The sequence below is a fragment of the Bubalus kerabau genome, chromosome 5 (genome assembly GCF_029407905.1).
Source record: "Bubalus kerabau isolate K-KA32 ecotype Philippines breed swamp buffalo chromosome 5, PCC_UOA_SB_1v2, whole genome shotgun sequence".
In the NCBI taxonomy this organism is placed as follows: Eukaryota; Metazoa; Chordata; class Mammalia; order Artiodactyla; family Bovidae; genus Bubalus; species Bubalus kerabau.
The window spans coordinates 84,654,390-84,673,359 of NC_073628.1; the positions used below are offsets into that span (position 1 = coordinate 84,654,390).

The 18,970-nt window shown below is 36.8% G+C and overlaps 1 protein-coding gene across 13 annotated transcripts in view; it reads right to left on the reverse strand.

The window, feature by feature from the left end:
- CDC42BPA (CDC42 binding protein kinase alpha) overlaps positions 1 to 18,970 on the reverse strand; it is a 296,694-nt gene that overhangs the window by 65,433 nt on the left and 212,291 nt on the right. For all 13 annotated transcript variants that reach the window (XM_055582031.1, XM_055582040.1, XM_055582035.1 and 10 more), the window contains 2 exons: positions 13,674 to 13,779; positions 1,363 to 1,487 (listed from right to left, as the gene is read on the reverse strand). In XM_055582031.1, coding sequence (XP_055438006.1) covers positions 1,363 to 1,487; positions 13,674 to 13,779 — 231 coding nt within the window. The remainder of the gene's footprint in view (positions 1 to 1,362; positions 1,488 to 13,673; positions 13,780 to 18,970) is intronic.

Sequence of the window (18,970 nt, forward strand, 5' to 3'; positions counted from 1 at the left end):
TGATTTTTTCTGCATATTTCATTTGAATGTGAAATATGCAGAAAAATTTCATCTTCATCCTTTCTACTAACCCTTTCCAGACAGTCCATAATTATAGCTTCTTTCCTTTACTAGAACCACTTCCCATTCCATCTCAATTCATCATGCAATCACTTGAAAAGATCAGTGGTCTAGGATTGCAGGCTTTGGCTAAATCAGTTTTGTCTTCTATAAAGTCATTTTCACTAACATCTTAGTTACAAATTTGATTACATAATGATGGAGTTACAAATGAAGAGTCATAATGTTTGATGTATAAGCAAGGCTAAAGATTATAGCAATTTTGCTTCAGAACTGCAGTTTATGACAAGGATATCAATTAAATATTAAAGAACCATTAACTGTACTATTTGGAACACAACCAAACTTCCACAATTTGGTCATTTTCCTTCAGATATGCAGTGAATAGTCACATTCATAAGCTAAAGCTGAGTTAACATAAGGGTTCTACAGATAAATCAGTATCAAAATACATGAGTCAACTGGGTAAGATTATTTAAAAAGACAGTGTTTATTCACTTATGATTTCATTTAAGAAGGAGAGTATTAATCTAGTATAAGTAAGGAAAAAAAGCTTAGAGAACCAAAATAAGAGCATGATAAACTAAAATTCTCACCAAATTCTTGGTCTATAGATATATGAAGAAACCAGTAGTTGTTTATGTAAATAAAACATCAATAATATGCTGAAAAAAGTCAGATAGTTAAAAAGCATAAAAAGTTAAGCTACCTATTTTCATTAGAAAATACAATCCCTATTGGATTCAACTTTAAGTATTATAAAAATATACAGATTTTTACAAATACCAGAACAATCATTTAATGAGTTAATTAATATGAAAGTCACTAAGGTAATTATCCCAAATTAAATCCTATGTGCTTAAAGAACAGTTGATAAAACTAACTGTAACCATTTAATGTCTTTAAAATGCCAGATGTGAATTAGTCTGTTTTAATTATGAAAAAGGTGAAGGCATAACATCTTTAGCTTCTAAAATTTTCTCCAGGCTTTCTGTTTCCTAAAATAAACACAAATACAGGAATTTTGGTCTTAGAAATATTGATGGCTAGCAAATGAGTTTCTTCAGTTCTATAAGAACTAACTCTCTTCAGAGAGAATAATATTTTCTTTCTTAGAAAGAAATATCAGCTTCTAATGAAACTGTAAAAACTGATATGGAATATCTGACAGTTAAGGAAAAGCAGAAAAAAGAGAAAACATAGAAGAAACACAGACTAATAATAAATATTCCTCCTGGAATTCATACCAATTTGACTATATGGCCAAAAATCAGCCACAAAACACATTTAAAGAGTACTCACCACTGAATTATTTCTGTGATCTGAGCCTCCCAATGAGCAACCGATTCCTTCTTATCTGCTAGATCTTTGACCTCTTCTTCTAACTGCTGGTTGCGTGCACTTAAGTTCTCACACAGAGTGGTAAGCTGAAAGGCAGTTTCAAGATGCTTAAAGAAGTGTGACTTTTAGGAACAGGAATTTAGGGTGCCTCAGATGCCTCTTGTTAAATTTTGTAAGTCAAAAGTGCTTATCTTCCTGATTTCTATTGTGATGCACCCCCTGGTCACTGATTTTGGAAACATCAAGTACTCTGAATTCTCCTTCTGCCGTTGCTTTTCCCTTCACTCCCTATATTAATTGGTTCCATTTGTGAACATTTTCCATTTGCAGGGAAGAACTCCCCAATTCTGCTGGTAACAACATCTCTCATTTTTTTTTTTGTCTTAAAATATCTCTATGTCATCTTCTTTAAAAAAAAACAAACTTATAATGAGTTTCAAGTATATACAAAAATGAATAGAAGGGTATAAACAAATTTCCATGAACCCATCATTAGCAACTTCAACAGTTATCACCTCAATGTCAATCTTACTTCATTTGTACACCTGTCTTCTTACCCCCTCCTCCAGTATTATTCTGCAGCAAATACCAGACATCATATAATTTTATCCATATATATTTCTGGTGTATCTCTAGAAAATAAGGCTCTCTATTCATAACCACAATATCATTATTATATTTAACAAACTTTCTTATATAGGTAGTCTTATATATGCCAATGCCAAGTCACTTCAGTCATGTCCGACTCTGTGCGACCCCATAGACGGCAGCCCACCAGGCTCCCCCGTCCCTGGGATTCTCCAGGCAAGAACACTGGAGTGGGTTGCCATTTCCTTCTCCAATGCATGAAAGTGAAAAGAGAAAGTGAAGTCGCTCAGTCATGTCCGACTCCTAGCGACCCCATGGACTGCAGCCTACCAGGCTCCTCCGTCCATGGGATTTTCCAGGCAAGAGTACTGGAGTGGGGTGCCATTGCCTTCTCCGAGTCTTATATATAGGTAGTCACTATTCAAATTTCCAGTTGTCTCAAGATATCAAAAGACTTAACAGCCTGTTAAACTGAATCGTACCAATAAGTAAACATAACATAATGGTTGCTCTGTCTTTTAACATAACATAATGGTTGCTCTATCTTTTAAGCCTCTCTTACTCATATGGCAACCCACTCCAGTACTCTTGCCTGGAGAATCCCATGGATGGAGGAGCCTGGGGGGCTACATTCCATGGGATCACAGAGTTGGACACGACTGAGCGACTTCACTCACTCGCTCTTAGGTTCTGGAGTACTCGTCTTGGGCAGCTGTTAACAGAATACCATAGTCTGAGGGGCTTAAACAAGAACTATTTATTTCTCCTGGTTCTGGAGGCTGGGAGGTCCAAGATCAAGGCACCAGCAGATTCAGTGTCTGGCAAGGGCCCACTTCCTGGTTTATAGATGGCCATGGGACGAGGGAGTTCTGCGGGGTCTCTTGTATAAGAGCACTAATCCTATTCATAAGGGCTCTATCCTGATTGCCTAATCATCTCCCAAAGGCTTTGTCTCCAAATAGCACTACGTTGGTGACTAGGTTTCACATCTGAGTGCTAGAGGAACACACTTAGGATACAGCAGCTCCCTTCCAACACTTTAAATTTTCATGTAATTTATTTGTTGAAAAAAGTAGGTTCTTTGTCTTGTAGAGTTTTCTATACTCTGAATTTTTGCCTTCATTTTTGAAAGACATTTTCTGCTGTATAAAATATTTCAGATTGGTAGTTATTTTCCTTCAGCATTCCTTTATTTCTGGGTTCTGTTCCTTTTCTGTTGGAAAGACAGCTTTAAGTTTAGCTGTTGCTCCTTTGAATATAACATGTCTTTCTTCTCTGGCTGCTTCTTGGATTTTCTTTGGTTGTTCTGTTGTTGTTCAGCTGCTCAGTCATGTCTGACTCTTTGCAACCCCATGGACTGCAGCACGCCAGGTTTCCTGGTCCTTTACTATCTCCTGGAGTTTGCTCAAACTCATGCCCATTGAGTCAATGATGCCATCCAACCATCTTATCATCTGTTGTCCCCTTCTCCTCCTGCCTTCAATCTTTCCCAGCATCAGGGTCTTCTCCAATGAGTTGGCTCTTCGCATCAAGTGGCCAAAGTATTTGAGCTCCAGCTTCAGCATCAGTCCTTCCAATGAATATTCTGGGTTAATTTCCTTTAGGATTGACTGGTTTGATCTCCTTACTGTCCAAGGGACTCTCAAGTCTTCTCCAGCACCACAGTTCAAAAGCATCAATTCTTCGTCAATCAGCCTTCTATATGGTCCAACTCTCACATCTGTACATGACTACTGGAAAAACCATAGCTTTAACTATACAGACCTTTGTCGGCAAAGTTATGTCTCTGCTTTTTAATATGCTGTCTAGGTTTGGTTGCTGGTTTTTGCAATTCTTCCATAGTATGCCTGATAGGGATTTAATTTCCCTTTAGGGTCTGTGACATTTCTTGAATTTGTAGCTAAATATTTCTCATAGGTTTTGGAAAATGGTGGGCTATTAACTTTGCACATATTGCTTCTGCCACAAACGTTCTCCTCTCCTTCTGGGAAAGCAAATATTTTCTGTCAGATTTTTTCATCAGATCCCCTATGTCTCTATATATACCTTTTTAATATATTTCTGTGCTTTAAAACGTATTGATATATCTTTACTTCAGCATGGAAAGTTTATTTACCCTCTTCTTTCTTTGCTTCTTTCCAATCTACTGTTAAAATTTTCTGTTAGGTGTTTCAATTATTTTATTTTTTACTCTTAAAGATTTATTTGACTTCTTTGTATAGGTTTCAGGTGTCTGCTGAAATTCTACATGTCTTCTATTTTCTTTACTGGGAATTGTGTAGGTCTGTTTAAACTGACTAGTTTTCCTCTCATTTTTTATTTTCTGACTTAGTATTTGGTTGCTGTTATATTTTTATGTCTTGGTTTTATTAGGTTGTTTCTCTTGGTATGCATTGTAATTTCTTACTGCATGCCATGCACACTGAATGAAAATTTTAAAGATAATCTGAGACTCTATATAATATCTTCCTCCAGAGAGCGTTTACTTATACTTCTGGCAGGCAACTAAACAAAGACAGATGAAGGACTGAATTACTTAAAGGCTGGGTTTCAGTCACTGAGTGGGCTCTTCTCTTTGGTTCATGCTTATTATGAAAATGGAGTCTTTTCAATGACCTTAATTGAAAGCTTGAATTGATTATCAAGGATCCTGCATTGATATTTAGTTTTTAATCTCTCCAAACTCGTGGTAATACTGTGGAATACTGTGCTCAACTTCCTGGATTCTCAGTGATAGCGTTCATACCTGCAAATCCTCAAGAGGAGAAGTGGCAATGAATGCTGGGCTCATCTCTCAGTTCTACTCCTTTCTGTAGGATCTGGTCAGTAAAGTCTAGGCTGCCTTCCTATTTTTCCAATGCCTTCTTGCAGATGAATACTGTAGGCAGTATTCCTACTGTATTAAAAAAAATTTTTTTTAAATCCATCCAGCTTTATAGTTCTTGGTGAGGTGGTAGTGGTAGGTATGATGTAAGCTAATCTGTCGCAGAAGCAAAACTTCTTGCTTTATTTTTTAAAAATCCATGATAAAATATTTGCATGTAATTTTTACTTCATGGCTACATTTTTCTGATAAATGGTCTCACTCTGCCATTAGTTATCACTATTCCTTTCTCCCTTTCTGGTATGTTTATAGTTTATTTTTGATTACTCAGTTTGAAGGAGGTGAATTTATCCTAGAACAATTATTAACAGGTTTGTGAAGATGAGAGGCCATGGGATGGTTAAATTTATGTCAACTTGACTGGGTCATAGGGTGCCTAGACATCTGCTTACACATTATGTTGGTATCTCTGAAGATGTCTCTGGGTGAGATTAACATTTGAATCAACTGACTGAATAAAGCAGATTACCCTTCCTAATGTGAGTGGACCCTATTCAATCAGTTGAAGGCCTGAAAAGAAGAAAAGGCTGACTCTAGTGAGTAAGAGGGAACGGCTCCTGCCTGACTGCCTTCGAGCTGCTTTCACTTCTTTGGTCTCTTACTGAAACAGTCGCTCTTCCTGGGTTTGCAGCCTTCACTAGCTTTTGGACTAGATTTACATCACTGGTTCTCTTGGTTCTTAAGCCCTTTGGACTTGGACTAAACTGTCTCTCCAGCTTACAAACTGCAGATCTTAGAACACAACTTAGCAACTAAACAACAATAATAATCAAGTGAGCCAATTCCTTACAGTAAACATTTTTATACATAATACATGTGTGTGATTATGTGAGTGTATGTATATAAGGGTGTGTATGTATATATAATCTGTTTTTTTTTTAATTCAGTTGACTTACAGTGTTGTGTAGTTTCTGATGAAATCACATCAGGAATATGATTCAGATAAATCTATATCTATCTATAGAGAGAGAACCTTTTCCATATTCCATTCCATTGTAGCTTATTACAAGATATTGGTATTTCCTGTCCTATACAGTAGAATCTTGCTGTTTGTATATTTTATATATAGTAGTTTGTATCTGTTAATCCCAAACTCCGAATTCATCCCTCCCCTGTCCTTTTCCCTTTGGAAACCCTAAATTGCTTTCAATGTCTATGAGTCACTTTCTGTTTTGTAAATAAGTTCATTTGTATCATTTTTTAAGATTCCACATATAAGTGATATTAAATGATATTTATTTTTCTCTGTATGACTTAACTTCACTTAGTACATAATCTCTAAGTTCATTCATATTGTGGCAAATGACATTATTTCCTTCTGTTTAATGGCTGAGTAGTATTCCAGGAAAAAAAGAACGAAATGATGTCATTTGCCACAACATGGATGGACTTAAAAATGATACAAATGAACTTTGTTACAAATTTTCTAATGGCTGAGTAGTATTCCATTCCCTTTCATGGATCACAACCTTGTCACGGAGAAGGGGTTTGCATAGCTCAAAGAAGCTATGAGCCATGCTGTGCAGGGCCAGCCAAGATGGGCATAATAAAGAGTTTTGACAAAACGTGGCCCACTGGAGGAGGAACGTCAAATCACTCCAGTATTCGTGCCTAGAGAAAACCCCATGAACAGTAGGAAAAGGCAAAAAGATATAGGGCAATTACTAATAGGTCCAGAAAGAATGAAGTGGGTGTGCCAAAGTAGGAACAATGCTCAGCTGTGAACGTGTCTGCTGGTGAAAGTAAAGCCCAATGCTGTAAAGAACAATATTAGATAGAAACCTGTAATGTTAGGTCTGTAAATCAAGGAAAATTGAACATAGTCAAGTTGGAGATGGCAAGACTAACATGGATAGCTTAACAATCAGTGAACTAAAATGAACAGGAATGGGTGAATTTAATTAAGATGAACATTATATCTACTCCTGTGGGCAAGAATCCCATAGAAGACATGGAGTAGCCCTCATAATCAACAAGAGTCCAAAATGCAGTACTCGGATGCAGTCTCAAGGCATAGCATTCAACATCACAGTAATCCAATTCTATGCCCCCACAACCAATGCCAAAGAAGCTGAAGTTGAACAATTCTATGAAGACCTAGAAGACCTCCTAGAACACACACACACACACACACACAAAAGATGCCCTATTCATCATAGGAGATTAGAATGCAAAAGTAGGAAGTCAAGAGATACCTGCAGTAACTGGCAAGTTTAGTCTTAGAGTACAAAATGAAGCAGGGCAAAGGCTAAAAGAATTCTGCCAAGAGAACGCACTGGTCATAGAAAACACCAACCAGACATCTTGGAGTGTGAAGTCAAGTAGGCCTTAGAAAGCATTACTATGAACAAAGCTAGTGCAGATGATGGAATTTTAGTTGAGCTATTTAAAATCCTAAAAAATGATGCTGTTAAAGTGCTGCACTCAATATGTCATCACATTTGGAAAACTCAGCAATGGCCACAGGATTGGAAAAGGTCAGTTTTCATACCAATCCCCAAGAAAGGCAATGCCAAAGAATGTTCAAACCACCATACAATGGCACTCATTTCCTATGCTAGCAAGGTAATTCTCAAAATCCTTCAGCAGTATGTGAACCAAGAACTTTCAGATGTATAAGCTGAGTTTTGAAGAGGCAGAGGAACTAAAGATCAAACTGCTGACATTCACTGGATCACAAAGAAAGCAGGTGAATTTCAGAAAAATATCTACTTCTGTTTCACTGACTACTCTAAAGCCTTTGACTGTGCGGATCACAACAGATTGGAAAATTCTTAGAGAGATGGGAGTAACAGACCACCTTACCTGTCTCTTGAGACACCTATATGTGGGTCAAGAAGCAACAGTTAGAACTAGACATGGCAAAATGCACTGGTTCCAAATTGGAAAAGGAGTAACAGGCTGTATATTGTCACCCTTCTTATTTATGCACAGCTTACATATGTACTTCTATGCATAGTACACCACGTGAAATGCCAGGCTGGATGAATCACAAGCTGGAATCAAGATTGCTGGGAGAAATATCAACAACCTCAGATATGCAGATAATACCACTCTAATAGCAAAAAGTGAAGAGGAACTAAAGAGACTCTCATGAGGCCAAAAGAGGAGAGTGGAAAAGCTGGCTTGAAACTCAACAGTAAAAAACTAAGATTATGGCCTCTGGTCCTATCACTTCATGGCAAACAGGAGGGGAAAAAAGTAGAAGTAGTGACATATTTTATTTTCTTGGGCTCCAATTTCACTGTGGACCGTGACTGCAGCCATGAAGTTAAAAGATGCTTGCTCCTTGGAAGGAAGGTTATGACTAACCTAGACAGCTTATTAAAAAGCAGAGACATTACCTTGCTGACAAAGGTCCATATAGTTAAAGCTATGGTTTTTCCAGTAGTCATGTACGGATGTGAAAGTTGGACCATAAAGAAGACTGAGCACTGAAGAATTGATGCTTTTGAATTGTGCTACTAGAGAAGACTCTCACGAGTCCCTTGGACTGCAAGGAGATCAAACCAGTTAATCCTAAAGGAAATCAACCCTGAATATTCATTGTAAGGACTGATGTTGAAACTGAAGCTCCAATACTTTGATCACATGATGCGAAGAGCCAACTCACTGAAAAAGACCCTGATGCTGGGAAAGATTGAGGGCAAGAGGGGAAGCGGGTGGCAGAGGATGAGATGGTTAAATAGCATCACCAATTCAATGGATTTAAATGTGAGCAAACTCTGCGAGATAGCAGAGAATAGAGGAGCCTGGCATGCTGCAGTCCATGGGGTTGCAAAGAGCTGAACAGGACTTAGTGGCTAAAGAACAACAAAGTATTCAATTTCATATATATCAATATATACCACATGTTCTTTAACTATTCATTTGTTGGTGGACATTTAGGTTGCTTCCATATCTTAGCTACTGTGAAGAGCACTGCTATGAACACTGAGGTGCATTACCTTTTCAAATTTGAGTTTCTCCAGATTTATGTTCAGGAGTGGGATTGCTGGATTGAATTCTATTTTTAGTTTTTTAAGAAGCTGTAAAGTTTTAAAAATAAAATTAAAAAAAAAAAAAAAGAAGAAGAAGCCTCCATCCTGTTTTCCATAGTGCCTGCAACTATCTACATTCCCACTAACACTGTAGGAAGGTCCCTTTTCACCACATCCTCTCCAGCATTTATTCTTTGTAGACTTTTTGATGATGGTCATTCTGACTGGTATAAGGTAGTATCTCATTATAGTTTTCACTTGCATTTCTCTAATAATTAGCAGTGATGGGCATCTTTTCATGTGTTTGTTAGCCATTTGTATATTTTCTTTGGACAAATGTCTATTTAGGTCTTCTGACCATTTTTTGATTGGGTTTGTTTTTGTTATTGAGTTATATGAGCTGTTTGTATATTTTGGAAATTAAGCCCTTGCTGGTTGCATCATTTGCAAATATTTCTTTCCCAGTCCACAAGTTTTTTTTTTTTTTTTTTTCATTTTATTTATGGTTTTCTTTGCCGTGCAAAAGCTTTTAAGTTTAATTAGGTACCATTTGCTTATTTTTGCTTTTATTTCTATTGCTTTGGGAGACAGACCTAAGAAACTACTGCTATGATTTACATCATAGAATATTTTTCCTATGTTCTCTTCTAGTATAGTATCATGTCTCACATTTATTTTTTTCCCATTTAATTGCCTTGGCACTTGTGCTGAAAATCAATCAACTATAATATGACGTCTTATTTTTGGACTCTACGCTGTTTTGTTATAGCAAGGTTGTTGTTCAGTTGCTCAGTCATGTCTGACTCTTTGCGACCCCATGGACCGCAGCACACCAGGCTTCCCTGTCCTTCATCATCACCAGAGCTTGCTCAAACTCATGTCCATTGAGTCGGTGATGCCATCCAACCATCTCATCCTTTGTCATCCCCTTCTCCTCCTGCCCTCAATCTTTCACAGCATCAGGGTCTTTTCCAATTGGTTGGCTCTTTGCATCAGGTGGCCAAAGTACTGGAGCTTCAGTTTCAGCATCAGTCCTTCCAAGGAATATTCAGGGTTGATTTCCTTTAGTAATCTTTTGATTACTGTAGATTTACAGTAAGTTTCAAACTTTGGTAGTGTAAACTCTTCAACTTTTATACCCACTCCCTGAAATGTTTTTGCTACTTTAGATCTTTTGTATACCCATATACATTTAAGAATAAGCTTGTCACTTCTAACAAAAAAGCCTATATAATCTTTATAGGGATTTCCTTGAATCTACAGATTAGAGAACTGCAGTCCTAACAATATCCTAACAGTATCTCTCTCCATTTGTTTAGACATCCTTTAATTTAACTCAGCAATGTTTTGCATTTGTCTTCCTTAAGTTAACTCTGGGAACTCTGAAATTACTATTTTCAATAACTGTGTCCACTATGAAACTTTTTTTTTTTGGGAGAGGATGCATCAATCTCTTGATGTTAACATAGCCAGAGGTATACAGGCTGTTTTTGAGAATGTTTTTTCCAGATGCAGTGTTTTCACTAATTCCCACAACACATCATTTTTTGATCACTATTGCTTTTGACAGCCCATCCAAATAATTTGTGGTTGGGGTTTCAGCTGGAGATTTGCAAGAAGAGGAGGAAATACAGATTTTTGCACTGTCATGTTACAATAGTTACAAGCAGTCTTAAATAGATTTGTTTAGTATTTGTCAGAAAAAGCTCATTTTTTTCATTCTCACTAAACAAAAGCATGGGCTCTGGAGCCAGACTACCTGTGTTCTAATCCCATTCTGCCATCCCCTAGTTGTGAGATTAGTAGAGTAGCTTAACCTCCCTTTTGCCTCAGTATCTGTAAAATGCTAAGAAAAATAGGGTATACCTGAAAGATTTGTAGGATTAAATGATTTATATAAACTAAATTAGGAGGGTAAAAAGTAAACTTTACCTAAGTATTAGCTCATTTTGCATATCTGAGAATAAGATTTTACTATTTGTGAACTGACATATTTAGTTTATGATAAGTATAAGACTACATAGGATATGGAAGAGTGCTCATGTTTTAAGTGAAAAGGCAGATTAGAAAATAAAATGTATATATGACTGAAATTATGTAATAATATGTGTACCAACCAAGAGAACCTGGAAAGGAACATATAAAAGTAAAATAGCTGTTTCAGGTTGATGAAATCATAGGTAACTTCTGTGTTGAATATTTTCCACACTTTGTGTAAGTTTGATTTTACGCAAAATAATTATTTAAAAACAAGATACAAATGATAATCTTTTCTCACTGGAAACCATTTACTTCCACTCCTTAGCACAGATGGCAATTTTATTTGCAATAAGTTACCTTTAATAGAAACTTTGAATACAGACTTCTGAAAATATCAATAAGGTTTTTTCTATTTAATTTTTAATTTTTACTTTTGAAGTTAAACAACCTGACTGTAAGAATCTATTAGTTATCTAAGTTTCAAAATTAACACACTAATTGCTTTTTGGTTTCTATATCTGAAGTTGTGTTGAGAAGGAATTCAGTTCTCTTCCAGCTGGGACAGCTGGTGTAACAATGGCAAAGGTATTCTTTGGTTATTTCTCTTGGGGAAAATACTCCATGTAATCAAACAAACAAAAAATAAATAAATGGAAAGAAAGAGTGAAAATATGCAGCGGGCTGAGTAAGAAGGAGAAAGACAAGTAAAGCTAAATACGAGGAGCAAAAACACAGAAGAGGTTCAAACAGAAGAAGACCCAGATCCTCCCCTAACTCTCAAGGAATAAATACTTCCTTGTTATCATTTGTCATTGAATACTCTCCAACCATTATGATTTGCTGTCAAAGTTATACTCACATTCTCTTTCATATCTTTCAATTTAGCAAGAAAAGGTAATGCTCTATTTTTTTTTCTTTTATTTTTTAAATTTTATTTTATTTTTAAACTTTACAGTATTGTATTAGTTTTGCCAAATATCGAAATGCTCTATTTTTTATAAAATTAGGAGATAGGTTTTTATCTTTCAGATCTCATCAAAATCAAAAGAGTATTGTTTAAAAATTATTTCTAAAGATGTGTTTCTGGTAAGCTCACCAGAACATTATGGTTAATCATGAAATAAAGCCAAGGGGTGAATACAAAATTTGATCTATATTCAATCTGATTATATCACAATTCAATTTTTCTTCAACTATAATACCATCTTTTACTAGGTCATTTGCTTAGAAATTCTATATGAAGCGGCCTTCTAGGCTTTAATTATATTTCTTACCTCAAGATAACTCTTAACAGAATCTTAACATTCTGTCTTGTTTGCCCAATTTTACAGTCATATGATACAAGTCCATTCAATAACAATTATGTGACTTATCTGTATAAAGTTTAAATCATACTAGTTTTTAAAGATATATTTATTTTATTTGGGTTGCACTGCGTCTTTGCGGCTGTGTGCAGGCTTTCTCTAGCTGCAGGGGACGGGGGTTCTCTTTGTGTGGCGCAGGCTTCACACTGCAGTGACCTCTCTAGTTGTGGAGCTTGCCTTCTAAGTGCATGGGCTTCAGTAACTGTGACTTGGAGGCCCTAGAGCACACAGGCTTCAGCAGTTGTAACTCACAGACTCTAGAGTGCGGGCTCATTAGCTGTGGTGCACACACTTAGCTGCTTCACATCATGTGGACTCTTCCTGGATCAGGGATCGAACCTGTGCCCCTGCGTTGGCAGGTGGATTCTTATCCACTGAACCACCAGGGAAGCCTTATTCGTTTTATTTTAGTGGAAATAACCAACAGCTATACAATAATGTTGACACAGTATTCACAGTCTAAAATAATTTATACTACTTAGTATTTGGTCATTTTCCAGTATTTGTATTCATCAGCTTTGCAAGCATAAAATAAACTAACAGAGTTCTTTCTCAAGTGGTTTGCAACCAAACAAGCAAAGTCATTTTTAAATACTTAAAAAGTTGAATAATCATGGGAAATATAGTGAGAGAAATGAAAATAAACATGGAATATGTTGGAAATTAAGATAGAATGAAGAGTCTCTTTTTTTTGTGATTATTTAGCCATTGTCTTTTAATCTGTTGTTGAAATGACTAATTAAACATAATACTTTGGGAAATATTAGAACTCATTATAAAGGACAATTATCCAAACCTTATTTATAAGTAAGTACAACCATTAAAATTGCAGATTTAACATTCGGATTTTCACAGATGCTAACAAATCACACAGAAATGCAGAATGATGGCAATTTAAGAAAACTGAGATACTAAATGGAAAAAGATTCCTTTAAGTATTTGAAATTTTGTTCATAAATCTGTTGTTGTAATCTAGATTTAGTCTATGGTTCAGCCCTTTGTTTGTGCTAGGGTTTAGACAGAGTTGGTTTCTTTGGCTTCTTGCATACCAATGGTATTATTTCTAGCTATTATCAGTTCTCCATCATGAATAAGATCAGAATTGTCAAAATTTCTCTAGTTTGGCTTAATTGTTCCTGTCCTTGCCAAAGGCAGGCCCTAACTTAGCTTGCCATGACATTATAAGTGATGAGTTTGAAAGAAAAGAGTAAAAGGGATGGAAAGTGAAATAAAGAACAAGGGCTCAGAAAATACTGGGACAAAGAACAAGACAAGGTAAGCCAAGTCCTTTCTCCAGAAGACTCTTGTAAAGATTGGTAAAATGAAACATTGGCTGTACACAGAAGCAATCTTTGATATAAGGGGAAATATTAAATTAAAAATGTACATCAAATATAAAATTATATCTACAACTACTATGGCAGTACTGAACATCTAGCATGTGTCAATAAACATAAATGCGATTGACTCACTCACCTTATCAAGCTCACTTGTCAGTTTTTTATTTTCTTCAGTTAGTAACACTTTTTCTCGTTCATACTGTTGCTTGAACTCATTTTCAAATTCTTCCCTTTCACTTTGACTAATACAATTCAAAATATGCAAGAAAAAAAGGAGTTGAATTAAAAGTAAAATAATGGTATTGTATCATACGCTCTATTCTGAAAAACCACTATATCTCAATTGCTCCAAATCCCAATCCTTTCCCTTAAAATGAAGAAATCTCAATTATTTCCTTTTAATTAATAAATAGATTTCTCTGCTTAATAACATTTATTTTGTTGTTCATTTGAAAATCTGAGGAAGACATCCTGATTATGCTCTCCTTATTTGGCTGTGTATATGCTAGGAAGTATGAGATCATGAGGAAGCAAGGGGAAAAGGAGGATACAGGGACCACAGTATGATTCTACACTCAGGTCTAGATTGCACAGAAAATTCAAGAAAACTCAAACTATACTACCAACAGTTCTCTCAATACACTCAGGCCATCCTTCCCTAATTCCTTCTTTGCTTCTTCCCTATGTACCTACCAATCTACATATATATACATATAACACATTTAATGTTATAAAACTTGTTTAGTTCTGGGGGACAGAACTGATTAACCTTTTTTTTTGTTTTTTTAAAATTTTATTTTTAAACTTTACATAATTGTATTAGTTTTGCCAAATATCAAAATGATTAACCGTTAGAGGTAAACACAATTCTACAAACTTTTTAAAAACCTCCCTTTCACTTTCATGCATTGGAGAAGGAAATGGCAATCCACTCCAATGTTCTTGCCTGGACAGGGGAGCCTGGTGGGCTTCCGTCTATGGGGTCACACAGAGTCGGACACGACTTAAGTGATTTAGCAGCAGCAGCAGCAAAGGAGACAGGAGAATCAGTTTTTGAATACTGAACTGTAGAGAAGAGCCTTATCTCTACTGCAGTTTGATGGAGAAAGTTGGTTAGCAGCAAATAAATTTCAAAGTGAAGTAGTTCTGGATAATTCTATAATTGCTTCCAAGTCAACAAAGAACATAAATAATGGTTGATTTAAAAATGTAATCTTAAAAATCCCTTTATCACTAAATTATTGAATATAAATTAAATTATAATTATATGATTAACTTCTAGGAAAATAACCATTTTGTGTCCAAGCAAATGTGTCACTTTATTATCTACAATCAAAATGTGAAATTCAGTTATGTTTAGAATCTTTCTAGATTCAGAAGCAACAAAAACAACAACTTAAAAAAATATGAAAAACTACAAAGATGCATTCTTTCAGAAATACAAGTAGATGAAAGTAAACTGAGTAAAATTTCTATAAAGGGCTTCCCTGGAGGCTCAGTGGTAAAGAATATGCCTGCCAATGCAGGAGACACGGGTTTGATTTCTGGCCTAGGAAGATCCCACATGCCTCAGAGGACGTGAGTCCATGCACCGCAACTACTGAGCCTGTGCTCTGGAACCTGGAAGCCACAGCTACTGGACCCACGTGCTGCAACTACTGAAGTCCAAAGGCCCTAGAGTCTGTCCTTGGCAACAAGAGAAGCCATTGCAAGGAGAAGCCCTCACATTGCAACTAGAGAGTATCCTCTGCTCACTGCAACTAGAGAAAAGTGCACAGCAATGAAGACCCAGCACAGCCAAAAAAATTTTTTCTATATAAAACCATTTTTGTTTTTTCCTATTAGCATTAAACGTAAGTCTCTGCCATACTTAAACAAAATAAACAAAAAAGAAAGTGAAAGTGTTACTCAGTCATATCCAACTCTTTGAGACCCCATGGACTGTAGCCAACCAGGCTCCTCTGTCCATGGAATTCTCTAAGCAAGAATACTAGAGTGGGTTACCAGTCCTTTCTTCAGGGAATCTTCCTGATCCAGGGATCGAACCCGCATTTCCACCATTGCAGGCAGATTCTTTACTGTCTGAGCCACCAGGGAAGCCTTTAAAAATGTGCTGAGGGTCTACTATGATGGCGGTGGTTTAGTCACTCAGTTGTGTCTGACTCTTGCAACTGCATGGACTGTAACCCCCCAGACTCCTCCATCCATGGAATTTCCCAGGCAAGAATACTAGAGTGGGTTGCCATTTCCTTCTCCAGGGGATCTTTCCAACCTGGGGAGTGAACCTAGGTCTCCTGCTTTGCAGGCAGTCCCTTGCATTGCAGGCAGATTTTTTACCAACTTAGCCACTTTCCTGGTCTTCCTGTTCACTGGTAACCACCTTGAAACCTTGAGAGACTGCCATATTCACTTAACTCATTGCCTAATTTTTCTTCCCTATGCCAAAATCTGGCTTCTGCTGCCATCACCTCAAAAAAAAAAATGCTGTCTCAAACCTATTGTTCCAAACTGTTATTATATCCAACCTACTGGCTACCTTTGACACTGTCCCCATTTCCCTCTCTTGAAATGCAGTCTTCCTCTGGCTTCATTGATGCCCACTTTCCTGATTTCTGCCTACATTTTGACTTTCTAGCTGCCTTTGTGAGCCCCTACCATCTCCTCCTTCCTCCGCATAAATGCCAATACTCTCAGGTATTCTGTCTCAGGTGCTCAACTTTTCTTTACACCTTCTTCCTGAGCTATTGCATCTATTATATTACCTGATTTCAATTATCATGTATTATGCTGAATTTACATCTGAATCTACATTGGAGATGAATTAGAACTAATTAAACTACTCCAATCTACATTGGGGAAGGAAATGGCAACCCACTCCAGCATTCTCGCCTGGAGAATCCCATGGACAAAGGAGCCTAGCAGGCTACAGTCCATGGATTTGCAAGAGTTGGACACAACTTAGTGACTAAACCACCACTATGTAGGTTGGAAGCTTTCCTGGGTTTCAAACTGTCAACTTGATATCTCCTCAAAATTGTCTCCTAAGCACCTCCAATTCAACATGCCCAGCCCTAATAACAGATAATCAAGTTACCACAAACCCCACCTTCCTTTCCCTATAATCATATATTCGACTTACTCTTCTCTTACTATAGGAAAAAACATAGCTAAGGTCAACCTCTTTGCTCATGTGCCTGCTCAAGTACACTTCTTCCCTATCTGTCTGAATCATCTACTGGGTACTTTCTATCAGATTACAAGCATGGTGCTATTTTTGAGATAAATTTCTCCTCCAATTATTATTTCAGCTTCTTGTTCTTGCAATGAAAGACTTCCAATAATAACAGTGTTATCTATATCCTGTCTCCAAACACTCTCCTTCAAGTCTTCAGATCCATTATGGGTTTTCTGGCCACTGAAATTGTTCTTATCAAAGTCACCAATGACCTTCATATTTTTAAACTCATCTATCAATTATATGGTCCTCATCTTATTTGATTTAGACCTCATCTAATTTGACATGTAGACAGATTTGATACACATTCATCGTAATACCAAATCTGGGCACCAAATTTGCCTGGTCTTCTTCCTATCATTCTTCCTGGCTCTTTCTTATCCACTTTGCTGTTCCTTCATTTCTCAGCTTCTAAAGACTGGAGTTCCAGGGTACAGTCCTAGGACTTCTTTTTCATCCATATTCATTCACTAAGTGATCTCATATAGTCTCACCCCTTTTGATATCATGTGAGTAATAGATACCCCCAGGATTTTATCTCCAGCCCTGAAATCCAGACTTGTTTATATGATGACCTATTTGACATTTCCACCTGGATGTCTAAAAGCATCTCACACATAATTTGAGCTTCTGATATTCTCATCCCAAACTTACTTCTTTTGTAGTCTTCCTCTCTAAATGGTAACTATATTCTCTCAATTGCTAAGGCCCAAAACTGTAGTATCACCCTTGATTTTTCCTCTTTCTTTCTTATCCATATCTAGTGTATCAGCAACTATCATTATGTTTACCTTTTCTGCCACCAACCTAGGCTCAAGCCACCATCATCTTTTGCCTAGATTACTGCAATACCCTTCTAAATGGTTTCCCTGCCTTTTCTCTTATCTAGTTCAGACTTCTCTTAAACTAGTCATCAGAGTAACCCTTTTAAAACACAAGTCAGTATTTGTCCATTTTCCACTCACTATCCTGCAATGCTTCCCTGCCATGGTTTTGAAAGGGAAAATATAAGTCGCTTAGTCGTGTCTGACTCTTTGCGACCCCATGGACTATACAGTCCATGGAATTCTCCAGGCCAGGATACTGGAGTGGGTAGCCTTTCCCTTCTCCAGAGGATCTTCCCAAACAGGGACTGAACCCAGGTCTCTCACATTGCAGGCAGATTCTTTATCAGCTGAGCCACAAGGGAAGCCTGCCATGGTTTTACTGTAAGTAATTGTAAGTCACTGAAAATGACTTATAAAACCTTACATGATCTGGCACCCATTACCTCTCATACATATCTCTCACTATTCTTTCCCTTTAACTCTGTTTTATCTACATTGGACTCGTTTTTAGTATTATTATTGTAATAGACTTTGATGTTTTGAATGGTTTTAAGTTAATAGCAATACTGAAAGGAAAGAGTGGTGTGTTTGTTACTGTTAATAAATCTACATTAGACACATCATTATTACTAAAACTTTACAATTTATACTAGGTTGTATAGTGACATATATAGAGTAGTTTCACTGTCTGAGAAATCCTCTGTACCCTGCATATTCATCCCATCCTCCCTCCAACCCCTGCAATCACTATCTTTTTACTATCTCAACAGACTTCTTCTTAATGTAAAATGTTCTTCTCATACATATGTAAGGACCCACTTTCTCTGGTCCTTACTGAGAAATCACCTTCTCAGTATAATTTTTCCTGGCTATCATGTGTATGTGTGTGTACAATTTAATTCTCACCCTAATGCTTCACAGTTCCCATCCTCTGCCTTACTTTTTGTTCTTGGACTTAATAATTATCTAACATATTCTGTATTTTATTTAGTTTATATTTTATTTATAGTCTTCCACCACAATTAAAGGAAAGCTCCATAAGGACAGAGAGTTTTCATCTGTTCACTGCTATGTCCCAGGCCCTACAACAGTGCTTTCACACAGCAGGTGCTAAAAAATTTGTTGAATGAATGGACCAAACTGAATTAAACTCAAGCTGCCCATATAAGTTGAGAATGACAATAACATACATTTAGTTCCCTAAAACCTAGAAACTTGAGTATCACTGATAATTTCTTCTGCTTCTCATTTCTCATATCTGGTCATTATGTCCTCCAGGTTCTGTCTTCTCAGTAGACTTTCTGAGTTCATATGCCTTTCTCCATCTTCGCTGTCATACCTAAGGTCCAGGCACCTCATCTCTCATGTATA